Here is a 15,689-nt window from a genome sequence, read left to right as displayed (position 1 = left end):
AGGTAAGATACTGTTTACACATAAAATGAACAGTGGTATTATTCATCATTTTAAGAAACTTTTAGAACATGTCAGAATAAAGCATATGCAATATACTATATATACAAATAAATAATAATAGTATGTAATAAGGCATTAAATGCAATCAATTGCAAAAACTGAGTACCACAAACAATAAAACAATAGCTTCTAATGGTGTGATACAAAGAGAGAGACAGATAGAAACAGAAATAGCGACAAAGTCAGAGAGACGGGGACAGAGAGATGGAGACAGAGAAAGAGATATGATTGCTGTTAGCTGGAGTTCTGTGAAAGCGATAAGCTTATAAGTAAGTTTCAGCTAGATGATGATCCCAATCAAGTACTTGTTATCTTTGGTATTTAATATTGAACCTTCCATAGATGAATAATAAAACATCATGTACAATCCTCAAAGCTGCACAGAACAACAACTCAGTATTCCTTCAGTGATTTTGAAATTTCCATATGTTTTTAAGTTTCTTAACTTGAAAAGTCAAAATTCATCCTAAAAGCATTTTTTAATATCTTTACCTCACATTCTTTGTCAGATTTTCCATGTGTATTGTCCCAAAGCACATACATTATACCTCATTTGATTATTCCATAGATCACACTGTATTGATTACCTCTTTCATTATTATACATGAATTAAGGGATGGCCTCAATTTTGCTTCTCTGATGTTTTTCCCAGAGTTGGTATTCAATAAAGTGTTAACTAAATAAATCTTCTATAAAAAAATAAAAACGAGTGGAGAAAAAATAGTGATATATGCAGTGGATATATAGTTAGATGAATACACTGTGTAAGGAAATTCAGAAGGAACAGAAAATGACCAAGACCAGGGCTTAATAATGGAAAATATCCATATTTCTTTATTATAAAATATAGCTCTTTTTGGAAATATAAACAAAAGTGGGGCAATTTTGAACTCACAAAATAGCAAAAGGTAGACTCTCCACCAGAAAGATGGAGAAGTCTGACATAAATATAATCAGAAAAAGTCAGTCTCTGAGAAAAACTTGGAGAAAGATAGATCAATAATGCTGTTTGCTGAAATGGTAGAAAATTATAGGATTTGCCCAAGAAAGTAGTCATTGGAGGCCTTAGAGAGTGCAGTTTTCGTGGAGGTGTGAAAAAAACAACAACACAAGATTGCAGAGCTTAAGGAAATTGAAGAAAAAGTGGTGTTAACAGATATAGAGATTTGACAAAAAAGGACCCAACAAAGGAAAGCCACTCTATTTTGAGTTGTCTGAGTCATTAAAGACTCAGACCAAGCAAGATTACAATTACATTTTGCCCAAATTCAATTTCTATTAAAAAACAGTTAAAATCAGTTCTGTCTTTCAACACGGTTAGGGTGTGAGCCATTTATTTATAGTGGGTTCAAATTTTCCAGTTTGTCAAAACCACGAAGGGAGTCATCCACATTGCCACTTATCATTAATTTTATCTGAATCGCTTGGGCACTGAATTAGACCTTTAACTTCTTTTCCCTGCCTTAATAGGACAAATGAGAGTATCCAAAGTCTCAATATTATGCTATTCTGTTACACTGAGGGGGAAGAAAAAGTGTGTGTGTGTGTGTGTGTGTGTGTGTGTGTGTGTGTGTGTGTGTGTGTGTTCGCAGAGAGAGAATCCTCTAAGTACAATAATTGATCTTCTGATTATCAGAGTGTTGTTGTTGTTGTGTGTGTGTGTGTGTGTGTTTTTTTTCCTGGCCCTTTAGCTCTCTGTCCTTGCACGATATATAGATAGGTTTTAATTGAGCCTAACTAGAGTATAAAAAATTCTATTGAGGTAATCATTGTAGGTAAAAGGTCAGACCTTAGACAAGTCATAGAGTTCATGTTTTTAAATTTGCTTAGTGGGAAATTGTTGCTGAAGGAAGAAAGACATGCTGTCCAACCTTTGCTCTAAAACTAAATTCATATTAGGGGTAGAAGGATCCACAAGATCACTCACCTTCAAAAGAGGAGACAAAAAATGCAAGTGTGGGGAAGCCTTACATAGAGTATTCATTCAAGATATCATCTAAAGATGAAATTTAGTTTACAAAAGTTGTATTGAATATTGAGAATAACAATGCCCTGTTTGTATCATCCCACTATAGCTGTCACATAATAATGTAATCTACTTAATGTATATGAATTTGATAGTTTATAAAGCTTAATAAAAGACAAATTTTTAGGACTTTAAGTCTGCTTATAGGAAAAACAACAAAGGTACTCTTTTTAAAAATATATATATATTATTGATTTTTTACAAAGAGGAAGGGAGAGGGATAGAAAGTTCGAAACATCGATGAGAGAGAAACATTGATCAGCTGTTTCCTGCACACTCCCTACTGGGGATGTGCCCACAACCAAGGTATATGCCCTTGACCAGAATCGAACCTGGGACCCATGAGTCCACAGGCTTATGCTCTATCCACTGAGCCAAACTTGTTAGGGCAACAAAGGTACTCTCAAAACTTGAATTTAACTTATCAGAATAAAAACACAGTAAATACACGCTATAAGATAGAATAAGTGAAAGGGGTAAACAAGGACAGATGTCTATAATTATATACAAATTTTGAATAACAATATATGCTATGCATGGTTTTACTTTTGTCTAAAATGTGTAATATCTATGTACTATATATGTGTATCTGCCTGAGTTCATGTATATTTGCTATATTTCTTCCTATATGTATGTTGCCATAAGAAATCATATTTAAATGAGGAATTAAGCTTCAAAGACAACCATATTTGCTGAAAATTAATTAGGTATAGTCTCCAATAATTATCTTTAATTTAATTATAATTGAAATAGTATAAAGAAATGATTGCATTGTACTATGTTCAGAGAAAGATCATGTTAAGAGGAGGAAGATACAGAATTAAATTTAGAAATAACAAACTCAAAGAAGAACAAAATTTTAAAAGATGATCTGGATGAGCCAATGAGTATCCCACGATTAGAATATACAGTCCATGAGGCAGAGGTGCTGCTGTAGCAGAGCCCCATGTAACGTTCTATAATAGCCGAGCAACATGAGTTATGGTGATCATTTAATTATTCTTGCAGAGCTATTCAGTTTACTTAACCAGCTCTTATTAAAGCATATAAAGGGGGAAAACATCTGGCTCAGACACACAAGTACTTCAGCTACATTTTTCTTATAATTCTGTTATCTACACTATAATGTATACGCCATTCTCTTCTAGTTCCAGGCTAATTAGTACAAGCCACTGGTACTCTACATCATGACCACGGGATGCGTTGATAAAAATGAAGTTTGCAGTTTTTAGTGTCAGAAACTTAGCATCAGACTTTAGAACTTGGTTATAGCCTTGATTGATTGACATGTCAATCTCAGTACTGACCTTCCGTGGATTATGTAACAATAAGCATGAAAATGAACCTGAAAATGTTCCCCAAAGTTCACTGTATGTTTCATTTGAATCAGTAAGCTTTCCAAGAAAAGGATAAAGTCATTTACAGTTGTAGGTATAAAATTTAATTTAACAAAGTTAAGTCTTCACATTGCTTGGTAAATTTGGAGAGATATAAAAAAAGAATAAGCATATACTTTTCAGGAATATAAAATACCCATTTATAAATCAATGTATAAATTTATGAAAAAGAAGTATAATTATTTATAAGTAATGAGGGTCATAGTAGCAATAAAATAGGTTTGAGTAAACATTGGCCATATATGTCAGGTGCTGTGCTAAACTGTATAAAACTGAGTTTCAGAGTTACTAGTTTATAGGGCACTGAGCCTCAGGAAATGTTGGGACTCTATGAGATTATAAATTGGGTCTCTTCATGTAGTTGTTTTGCTTGTACACTACATAAGGGTTCTAGTCACACCAGAGATATATACTGATTTATTCAACAGCTCAAGGGAAGGACAGAAGATTTTTGGTTTCCAGACTAAACACTCAATCAGCCAGGGAGAACCATTTCCTTAAAAGGTCATGTGGTGTGCATGATTTGTATACACTTAGGAAAAACCCCCCTGCTACCCCCCCAACACATACACATACACACTCATTGTGCATACACCTTGCTAACATTTGGTTCAACTTTAGTCATACTATTGTGACATATAATTATTTTTAAAAAACACATTTCCTATCTGATTATGGTACATGTTTTAAAAGGATTTAATATGAACAATTTAAAATGCAGAAGAAATAATAACACATACCCATACCCATAATCATTTTCCCTTTTTCCCCTCTCTCTTTCCTTTTCATCATTTATTATGAACTCAAAATCAAAACAAAATAAACAAAAACACAAACTCTGTGCACAACTTAGTTAATTTACCTCATTGTGAATCATAGTATTTGTAAGAACAAATAATATTTTATATAATAAAACCCTAAAATGCAAATCGACCAAACAGCAGAACAACCAGTCGCTATGACACACACTGACCACCAAGGGGCAGACGCTCAATGCAGGAGCTGCCCCCTAGTGGTCAGTGCACTCCCACAGGGAGAGTGCTGCTCAGCCAGAAGCCGGGCTCACAGCTGGCAAGCTCAGTGGTGGTGGCAGGAGCCTCTCCCGCCTCCACTGCAGGTGGGCGGCATGGAGCGAGTCGTTCCAGATTGTGAGAGCCCCAGACTGTGAGAGGGATGTTCACCTGCTGGCTTAGGCCCGATCCCCGGGATTGGGCCTAAGCCAGCAGGTGGACATCCCTTGAGTGGTCCTGGACTGCTAGAGGACGCAGGCCCAGCTGAGGGACCCTCCACCCCGGTGCATGAATGATCTGCACTGGGCCTCTAGTATTTTATAGATGTTTTGCCCACACAACACAAAATTCAGCAGATGGTCCTGCTTCCTCTGTTCCCCATGTCACCTACTTTTAAGGCTCTCCTCACTCAATTTGGGATCAAGAAACATATTTCCATTCAAGCAAAATTGTCATTATTGGTAATGCATTGAAGTATAGATAAAACATCAATCCTAATGCTCTGTTGAGGGGAGGGAGACCATAAACTACAAATCTATTAGGTTCTCTAAGTTTCTGTCAATTAGCTAAATTATTACATTTTAATTTAATTTAATATAATGCTACAAATTTTATTACCGAATCTAAAAGCTTATCCCAGCAATTAGAATGAGAAATATAAAATGATTTAAAACCTAGCCAAAGTTTTCATGTAAAGTTTTTGTTACAAAACATTAAAATAATTATATAATATGTTTTTCTTTGAAACAGTTTCACATATTTGTCTAAAACTAGAATATTCCATTTCAGTAAAAGTATTTATGAAATAAAACTTTATATTTGTTTGTCCTTCCAACTCTTCTATGCTTGAGAATATAAATAGGAAAGCATAAGGATGCTGTTCTTAATTAAAAATCCAGAAGAATCCCATCATTTAATTTAAGAAAACCCAAGATTGTTATACTAATAGCCTTAGTGTATTTTAACATTTTCTCTTTCATATTTTTCTATGTAAAGCTCTTAACTCTATATAAATCAGTTGCAAATTATCAAAATGGGCTAACCCAACCAGTGGATTATCTATGGCAAGGTGTTTTTATTTTTAATTTCCTTGTATCTATCTTGATTTTGACTATTACCATTCATTATCTTCCTTCAATCTATCCATGTACTTGCATACCCAAGCACTTGGACAAAAGACAAACAAACAAACAAACAAAAAAAACCCAGCTGTTCAAGAAATTCATATCACATATTCCAGTCAAGTGTTATTATTTTGTGTGTTAGCCATACTTTGCCTACTACCGATTTCATTCCTGCATAGTGTGGACTCAAAATTTTATTTTATTTTTATATATTTTATTGATTGTTTACAGGGAGGCAGGGAGAGGGATAGATAGTTAGAAACATCGATGAGAGAGAAACATTGATCAGCTGCCTCCTGCACACTCCCCACTGGGAATGTGCCCGCAACCAAGGTACATGCCCTTGACCGGAATCGAACCTGGGACCCTTCAGTCCCCAGGCCCACGCTCTCCACTGAGCCAAACTGATTAGGGCATGGACTCACAATTTTATATGATTTATTTGAAAAAAATGGTAACTATGAAAACCATTGTCATGTCCCAACCTCAAATTGAGGGAAGCCAGAGAGAGGTAAAGACCTGGGGAGAACTAAAGGGATAGAACCATTGCTGGCTTTGGGGGCACCCTGGAAGATGCTAGTATGGAATGCCGAAAGGCATGTGAAGTTAAGACGTCTCTATAAGCACCACACAACATTTCTGTTGCCCTGCCACAACTCCTCTCCCTTTAGTCTTTCTTTTTGTTATTATTGATTTTTTACAGAGAGGAAGGGAGAGGGATAGAGAGTTAGAAACATCGATGAGAGAGAAACATAGATCAGCTGCCTCCTGCACACTTCCTACTGAATATGTGCCCGCAACCAAGGTACACGCCCTTGACCGGAATCAAACCTGGGACCCTTGAGTCCGAAGGCCAACGCTCTATCCATTGAGCCAAACCGGTTAGGGCTCCCTTCAGTCTTTCTAAGTATTGAGTCACTTGCCCCCAGGAGGGACCTGGGAAGGCTTTCTAGCCATGGCTATAAAGAAGTCATCCATGAGGGCAGTGCTTTGTGGGGCAGCAGTCCTACAAACTACCAATTAGCAGCTGTGAAGTTCCACTCTGCTCAGAGAGTAGATTATGTGATGGCCAACAGTGCCCTGAGAATCTTGTTTGGGAGGCTACGCAAGCACATTTAGAAAGACTACGGGCTTTGATGGGATTATTAAGAAACCCAATCTATAGCATTACAGGCTCAACTGGTAGTGATTTCCTCTGATAGCCTAAATTACATTTCTAAGAAGGGCAGGGCTTATAAGGTCTAATGTTAGCAACGACACTGAATTCTCCTCTGCTTGCTCCACGTGAGCACGAAATATAAATAGAAAATAGAATGTCTGATAAGATAAAGAAATATCAACACACTAATGTGTCATATATTCCTGGGCACAATTTCAAATGCATTATTTAAATATAAAGGCATGCTCTTTTAAGTTGCACTGATTTTTATTTTTGTTTAAAAGTAGTGGTTACATTGTTTATTTTATTAGTACATTTTTAGATGTGTGGTTAGGCTGGAGATTCACAATCTCCATAAATAGCATTGGCATGAATTTTAAATTCAGATGCACTTGAAGTAAACACTGTGCTAATTAGCGAACTTTTCAGGGGAACAGGCTGTTGACTTTATGAAAATAGTTGCTATTGAGAACTGTTCTGCGAATCCCCAAAGAGTCATATTTTTTCTAACTAGGGAGGACTGAGAATATCTTAATGTGCACATTTGAACACTGTTTGGGATAAAGCAAAATTAATTCATTGACTGATAGATCATTCAATATAACCAAGCAAAGCATAAACACAATTCACAATCTCTGATGCCACTAAGAGCGATTAGTTCGCGGGGCAATAAAGATGAGGAGATGCTTACGTTAGACATGAGCAGAGCAAGTCCCATGGGCCAGGTACAGAGACTCACCAGGGCAGGAAGCCTAGCAGGGGCAGAACTGGGAGAACAAGAACCTCACCCCCGGGTAACCTTTCCCCCAGAGCGTATCACTAGTCAGGTGGTTTAGACCCGGCACCCCACCCCCCGCCCTGACCTTTTTCTCCATAAAGATAGCATCTAGGCCTCAGTTATATTTCATTTTCATTGGCCTGAAAATCTTTTCTGCACTGATAAAAAGAACCGAGATCCCAGTTGCCAAGATCCCAGTCAGTAACCCCAATTGATAACAGTTATTTACCTGTGTACTCTGAATGCTAAACAAATGTTGGGAAAGAACAATAAAAATAAAAAAAATAAAAAAGGACAAAACTCTTTTTTTTTTTTTCTTAAATAGCAGATTCTAGGGTGAGGAGCTCCCCCTCCCCATTTTGTTTTCTTTTTTTCCCTCTATTAAACTTAACATTATATATATCCTAACTCTCATTATATAGTATTCTAAGACAGATTCCTTCAATATTGAAATATCTAAGATAGGCATATTTGGGCCGCTGTAGACATAATATGTTAAATAGTTTCTAAGGAGTTTGATGACAAATATACCTTTCTAAAGTGACTAACTTACTATTAGGAAATGACTTACAAAGCCTAATGTCAAGTCTTTTATTATATTTTTACTCTTTCCAAATAAAAGAGTGGGGAATGAACTAATACAAAACAGTTAAAGTGCTAACACTAAAATCACTAATGACATCTACTTTTGACCCTATTGGGGATCTTTTATTATAGGAAATTCTGGTATCTTTTTAAAAATATATATATTTTTATTGATTTCAAAAGGGAAGGGAGAGGGAGAGAGACAGAAACATCAATGATAAGATAGAATAACTGATTGCCTGCCTCCTACATGCCCCCTACTTGGGATCAAGCCTGAAACCTGGGCATGTGCCCTTGACTCTAATCAAACCTGGGACCCTTCAGTCTGTAGGCCGATGCTCTATCCACTGAACAAAACCAACTAGGGCTAGTATCTTTTCTGTTGTTAAGTTTTCTCTAAGGCCACTATACTTGTGTTAGTTCAAGGGTTGTTAAGTAGGATTTATTTATTTATTTATTTATTTATTTTTAGTTTTCTTTGATAGCCAGTAAGAATTTGCTCAGTGACAATTAGTAACTGTTCAAATAGAGGCCTTGCATTGGATTTTGTATCATACTGCAATCCTTATTAATAAACAAAGTGCATTGGAAGCCACTTCTGTAGGATTATATTAACTAAGGCAAATTATTAATTACACAGAGCTACTAACCTTTGAAAATGAACTACAAATTAGCATTCTTCATTTCTGTGCTGTGTTTCATTTACCGTTTAACCACAGAAACCCTGACTAGCTATAAAGGTCAGGCTGAAAGCAGCTTTACTTACCATCTTCATACTGGCCAAAGCAGATTCCGAAGAAAGAGCCAAGGATGATCCCCGAAGCTAACCATTTCCAGAGATAAAACTGTTGTAACATCTTCTGTCAAGTTCCACTCAAGGCTGATCTGAAATAACAAAAGGGAAGAAAAAACATTTGACAAGTTCATCAATCTGTTATAGGTAAACACGACTATCACCGCACAGAAGAGTCTTAATGACTTCATAGTTAATTACCTGTGCCACACTTTCCATTAACCAAGTAACACACTTGTTTAATGTGCTGGAACTCTTTATCCACATGAATTTGCAGACAAGTAATCTCTAAGGAAAGCCATCTCCTCTGTTTCTTACTTTGTAAGCAAGTCAGTTGAGAATTTAACACATTGATAATATCAGAACCACACTTTCTTTAAAATTGAATCAAATGGTTAATCAGTTTAAGTTATTAAACTTGTCTATAGCATAATTCAGTCATACAGTGTAAGTTGTTCTGCAACCATTTAAGATGGTAAACCAGTTGTTAGTATTGTACATGAACATTTTATTGGGCATATGTGTTACACCATTAAAGTAGAAAAACCCATTATTAAAATGCTAATTCTTTTTAGTATAATTAACATGCTAGGAGATTGACTTAACTATGTCAAGTAAGACTAAGAATAAACCATCAATTTTTACCACATCTGTCTTTTGAAGTACTTGGGTGAATTTCGTTTTACTTCCTTTGTTCTCCTTTGCAACCTCTCAGTAAATAAAGAAACTGAATGGGATATCAGTGGCCAGTGAGCAGACTAGTAAGTCTTATTGAGAGAATGATGTGCTCGGTTTTTTGGTAAATTGAAGAATTCGTTCACACAAAATTGCTCAAAATGGCCTTGTTAATAAGGAGATAGAAAAGGGGTAGGAACTCTGTTCGTCTAACTCAGCAGTTCCAAACTCCAATGTCTACAGGGAACAGGAAGACAAAAGAGAAGAGTGAATGAGACTAAGGGGACAACAGAATGGTGAAGGCTGTGAGAAACTGCAGAGTGCAGGGTTTGTGTGAATGACCAGCTGGTGCTCAGCCTTTGTCAATGCTTTTCATGTGGGAATGAACACCAGTGTTGCCAGGTCTTCTGATTTTCCAGAAGATGGTAGAAATCCAAATTTAAATGTGAAGTTGCTCAGTGTTTAGATGGTTGTCCAATCCTCTTTATAAACTAAATGTTTCTGGCAGGCCATATTGTTCTCTGAGTCCCATCAGTTTATGACTCCTGTCCAGGATTCGCTCTACTATACTAGTTGTGGATAACGTTCATTAGAACGCACAGAGAAAATGTTTATTAGAATGCACAGAGAAAATATGTTCATTCTGCTTTTACATGCATTTTATTTCATTCAGCATTGGGGTTTTAAGTCCCAACTGGTTTGGCTCAGTGGATAGAGCATTGTCCCACTGACTGAAGGGTCCCAGGTTCAATTCTGGTCAAAGGTTCTTTCTTTCTCTCTCTCTCTCTCTCTCTCTCTCTCTCTCTCTCTCTCTCTCTCTCTCTCTCTCCCTTCCACTCTATCTAAAAGTCAATGATCTCTCTCTCTCTCTCTCTCTCTCTCTCTCTCTCTCTCTCTCTCTCTCTCTCTCTCTCTCTCTCTCCACTCTATCTAAAAGTCAATGGAAAAATAGACTCAGGTGAGGATTAACAAAATAAAAATTAAAAAAAAATAACACCTTCGTTTTACCTGACCCTCACACTGGTTTTCACTCTAACTGGTAAAAGGCTGAGCCTCTGCTTTTATAACTTCTAGGCACAGTTAGCACAAAGAAGAGCCCATATTTAGATATTAAAAGAATATAACAATCCAAGCTTACTTGAAAGTAAAATAAAAATAAAGTAGATCAATGTTACTAGTTGTTGGAGTCAGTGAATTAGAGTAAAGCTTCTTTTTAAATTCAAGTTCTTCAGCTTAACTATTATATGACTTTGAGCAAATTAAATAGCATTTATGTCTCATTTTCCTCATTATTCCGATGGAGATAACATAGTACCTACCTCATAAGTTTGTTTTGAGGATTAAATAAGTAAATGGCTGTAACTACATGCTCACAAGAGTGACTCAAACAAAGTGAGCACTCCATAGGCTTACTATGAGGGTTTTTGACTCAGCATCTATGAACTCTTGAAAGTGCTTTAACATATATTTTCTAAACTGTCTGTAGCATAGCCTCTGAGGTTGGTATTATAACTCCATTCTGTGGTGGAAACATCACATTCCCTGGCTCAAGATTACAAACTGGTGTGTGACTAAAGAAGGGGTGCAGTTTACAAGGCTGATACCTCTGTTCAGTTCATTAAAGAAAAGGATAGAAAACTAAGAGAATACGTGACTCAGAAGGCTTCAAGGGTTAAGGAAGTCTTGTAAAGTCTGCTGTATTGCTCCCCTGTACCTTAAGGGAGGGATATTGCATTCCTCTTTCCAAAACCAAGAGTATACTAAATTTATGCAAATAATGAATTCAACTCCTTTTTGTAAAATGAGAATATGAATAAACACACTATAGTGTTTAAAAACAAACAAACCAGGAGAAAATACTCAAAGAACAATTATTCTAAAAAAATTAAAGGAAAAGCAATATCTTACCAAATGATAAAAGAACAAAGTATGTTACTCTGTGGGTCCTTAGACGATCAACTTGATTTCCTAACATCAATTTTGAACTTCACACCACTTATGTTCCCTACTAGATAAAGCTGATGTTCATTTCTCTGATATTCTGTGTTCCCAGAAATTCATTTATTCAATAAGCATTTATGGAGAGTCTCTGAGGTACCACTCACTCTTCTAGGTCATTGAAAAATATCAATAAAATAAGCCCACTCATATCTCCTTTCTCATGAATCTTATATACTAGCAACATGAAGAGAGATAAACAATAAACAAACAAGCTATATAACCTGTTAAATAATAAGTGCCATGAAAATAGCTGCTTGCATTCTTTAAACTTTATACTGCCACTTCACACTTAATTATCATTCAGAAATTAAGATTATAACCAAACCAGAATGCTTTCTCATAACCTAATTAAAATTTTTTCACAAGAAGAACATATCTATTCCTGCAACTCTAGCTGAAAGCACCTTCAAAGACATCCACTGCCAGAATACAGATTGCTCTTCCCCCCCTTGGAAGGAGACGAGGAACACACAGTGTTCTGCCCTTGACGTGGTCATCCATGCTCCCTGCATCTGGATTGGTTGCACTGACACATGGCAAAGGCAGCCAAGGTTGACATCATGGCAGTTTTTCCTCTGGCACATTTTTGACAATGTCATCTTTTTTTTTTTTTTTTTTTTTTAAAGAATGTCTCTGACCGCTATGTGACTAACCACTAACTTCTTTGATATATCAAAGTTTGGAACCCACTGCCAATACTGTGAAGAGAAATCCCAAATCATTGCCATGTCAGGAAGCAAGCTGGAATCTCTCAGGGAAGTGAGAGCTATACATATGCATCTGCCCTTCAACAATCTGTTCACTCAAACTTTGGTACTTCTCATTTCTAACATCTAGACAAAGCTATAAAAAATTGTGCCTGGGTGGTGTGGCTCAGTGGTTGAACCAGGAGGTCCTGGTTCAATTTCAATTCCTGGTCACAGCACATGACTGGGTTCAGGGCTCCAGTGTGAGGCATTCAGGAGGCAGCTGATTAGTGATTCTCTCTCAACATTGATGTTTCTATCTCTCTTTATCTCTAAAATTATATATATATATATATATATATATATATATATATATATATATACCCATATATATACTTGCATTCTAATAAAAGAGAAACATGCAAATTGACCATACCTACGCTATGCCCCAAGCCATGCCCACCAGCCAATCAGAGCGAATATATGCAAATTAACCCAACAAAGATGGAGGCCAGCAGGCACAGAGCTAGAGTAAGCGATGGATGAAGCCAAGCTTCCCACCTGCCCTGGTGGGCTGTGGCCTCCGCTCAAGGCAACAAAGTTTCAATTATAGAAGATAAATAAATCCCAGATACCTGCTTCCAGCCAGCCTACAGTGGGAGCTTGGGTGGCTGGGGGCCATGACCAGCCTGAAAAGAGCCATAAGCCCCTCACCAAGGATGGCCACACACTCATGGGGTGACAGTCCCCGCTGGGGGGCTTGGCCAGTCTGCAAACAGCCATCTGCTACTCACCCAGGGTGATCACACCTTCATGATGTGAGGGTCCTCACTGGGGGACTTGGCCAGCCTGCAAACAGCCATCAGCCACTTACCCAGGATGGTCACACCCTCATGAGGTGAGGGACCCTGCTGGGGGGCTTGGCCAGCCTGCAAACAGCCATCAGCCCCTCACCCAGACTGGCCAGGCACCCCAGAAGGGCCCCCCACTATGAAGGGGGTCTGGCCAGCCTGAAAACGGCCCTCAGCCCCTCACCCAGGCTGGCCAGGCACCCCAGCATGGACCTCCACCCTGAAAGGGGTGTGGCCAGCCTGCAAACAGCCATCAGCTCCTCACCCAGGCTGTACAGGCACTCCAGTGGGGACGCCCATTCTGAAAGTGGTGTGGCCAGCCTGCAAACACCCGTCAGCCCCTCACCCAGGCTGGTCAGGCACCCCAGCAGGACCCCCACCCTGATCCAGGACACCCTTCAGGGCAAACCACTTGGCCCCCATCCGTGCACCAGGCCTCTATCCTATATAATAAAATGGTAATATGCAAATTGACCCTAACAGAAGAATGACTAGGAATGACTGGTCACTATGACACACACTTACCACCAGAGGGCAGATGCTCAATGGAGGAGTTGCCCCCTGGTGGTCAGTGCGCTCCCACAGGGGGAGCTCTGCTCAGCCACAAGGCAGGCTGATGGCTGCCAGTATAGCAGTGGTTGTGGGAGCCTCTCCCGCCTCCTCAGCAGCACTAAGGATGTCTGACTGCAGCTTAGTTCTGCTCCCTGCTGGCAAGTGGACATCCCCTGAGGGTTCCTGGGCTGTCAGAGAAATGTTTGACTGCCAGCTTAGGCCTGATCCCCTGGGAGCGGGCCTAAGCCAGCAGGTGGTTATCCCCTGAGGGGTCCCAGACTACAAGAGGGCACAGGCCAGGCTGAGCCCCCCACCGACTGAGTGCACAAATTTTTGTGCACTGGGCCGCTAGTGTGTGTGTGTGTGTGTGTGTGTGTGTGTGTGTGTGTGTGTGTGTGTATAGATATATATATAAATAAAACTTCTGAGTGCTCTGCATTTCTTGGTAGAAATGTATACTATCAACTAGAAAAAAGCAAACTTCCTTTCAAAGCAGCCTCAATTATCAAGTAGAAGACACAAGGCTTTGCAAAGTCATCACTTCTCACGACACCAAATATGAACGTTCATAACTGACTGGTGGGAAACCATTCCTTTATCTGACCACAGTGGGAAACTTCAAGAATGTTTCATTGCTACAGAGAATAGTTATCACGCATAAGAATGACCTGATGAATCATCTTCTGTTTCTTTTTTTTTTTTTAATATATTTTATTGACTTTTTACAAGGAGGAAAGGAGAGTGTTAGAAAGCCAGAAACATCAATGAGAGAGAAACATCCATCAGCTGCCTCCTGCATGCCCCCCACTGGGGATGTGCCTGCAACCAAGGTACATGCCCTTGACCGGAATCAAACCCGGGACCCTTGAGTCTGCAGGCCGACGCTCTATCCACTGAGTCAAACTGGTTCTGGCTTCTGTTTCTTTTTTACCTTTGTAATATAAACTTCAAGAAAATAAAATTTCAAAGATTCTTTCAGATATATTCTGTCTTTCTAGATCACTTTATATTTTCTTATTATAGCTTATATATATATATATATACATTTATATTAAATGTCTCTAATAAGAAAATATTTGTTTATAAATAATATATTACATATCTATCCTATCTAATAAAAGAGAAACATGGTAATTGGCATACGACCGCTACCCTTCCCATTGGCTAATCAATGAGATATGCAAATTAACTGCCAGCCAAGATGTTGGCCGGCAGCCAGGCAGCTTGAAACTAACATGAGGCTTGATTGCTTCAGTGACGGAGGAAACCAACCTTCCCCGCCCTACCTTGCCGGCCTCTGAGCCTGCAGTTTGAAACATTGTTACAAATATAGAAGCTAAACAAAACCCCAGAAACCTGCTTTCAGCGAGCCCGGGATCTCAGAGCTGGAGTTGATACAGTGTTTCGATTATAGAACGAAATAAACCAGATACCTCCTTTCAGCAGCTGAGGCCTCAGAGCTAGAGCCAGAGCTAAAGCTGGCCCAGAATTAAAAAAAAAAAAAAGGAGTAGTTGGGAGCTTCAGTCAGCCTGAAAACAGCCCTCAGCCCCTCACCCCAGACTGGCCAGGCACCCCAGTGGGGACCCCGACTCTGATCCAGGACACCCTTCAGGGAAAACCAGCCAGCCCAACCCATGCAGCAGGCCTCTATCCTACATAGTAAAAGGGTAATATGCCTCCCAGCACCGGGATCCACGGAGCTGAGAGGCCTCCCGGCACCGGGATCAGCTTGACAGGGGGCAGCGCCCAAACCACCTGATCGCCCTGCGGCTCTGTGTGTGACAGGGGGTGGGGCCACAACCTCCCTATCAGCCCTGCTCTATTCGTGACAGGGGAAGGTGCCCCAATCCCCAGATCGGCCCTGCTCTGTGCCTGATAGGGGGAGCTCCCCAACCCCCTGATCACCCTGAGGCTCTGTGTGTGACAGGGTGCAGCGCCCCAACCCCCCCACCCACGGGCCCTGCTCTGTGTGTGACGGGGTAGAGCCATAA

At 39.2% G+C, this 15,689-nt stretch overlaps 1 protein-coding gene across 2 annotated transcripts in view; it reads right to left on the bottom strand.

Moving 5' to 3' along the window:
• Nucleotides 1–15,689, bottom strand: part of PCDH15 (protocadherin related 15) — a 681,342-nt gene that overhangs the window by 552,233 nt on the left and 113,420 nt on the right. For both annotated transcript variants that reach the window (XM_059662693.1, XM_059662692.1), the window contains exon 2: nucleotides 8,906–9,024. In XM_059662693.1, the coding sequence (XP_059518676.1) occupies nucleotides 8,906–8,996 (91 nt within the window). In that variant the 5' untranslated portion in view covers nucleotides 8,997–9,024. The remainder of the gene's footprint in view (nucleotides 1–8,905; nucleotides 9,025–15,689) is intronic.

Source organism: Myotis daubentonii, chromosome 13, assembly GCF_963259705.1.
Source record: "Myotis daubentonii chromosome 13, mMyoDau2.1, whole genome shotgun sequence".
NCBI lineage: Eukaryota > Metazoa > Chordata > Mammalia > Chiroptera > Vespertilionidae > Myotis > Myotis daubentonii.
This window is presented reverse-complemented; position numbering and strand designations above follow the sequence as displayed.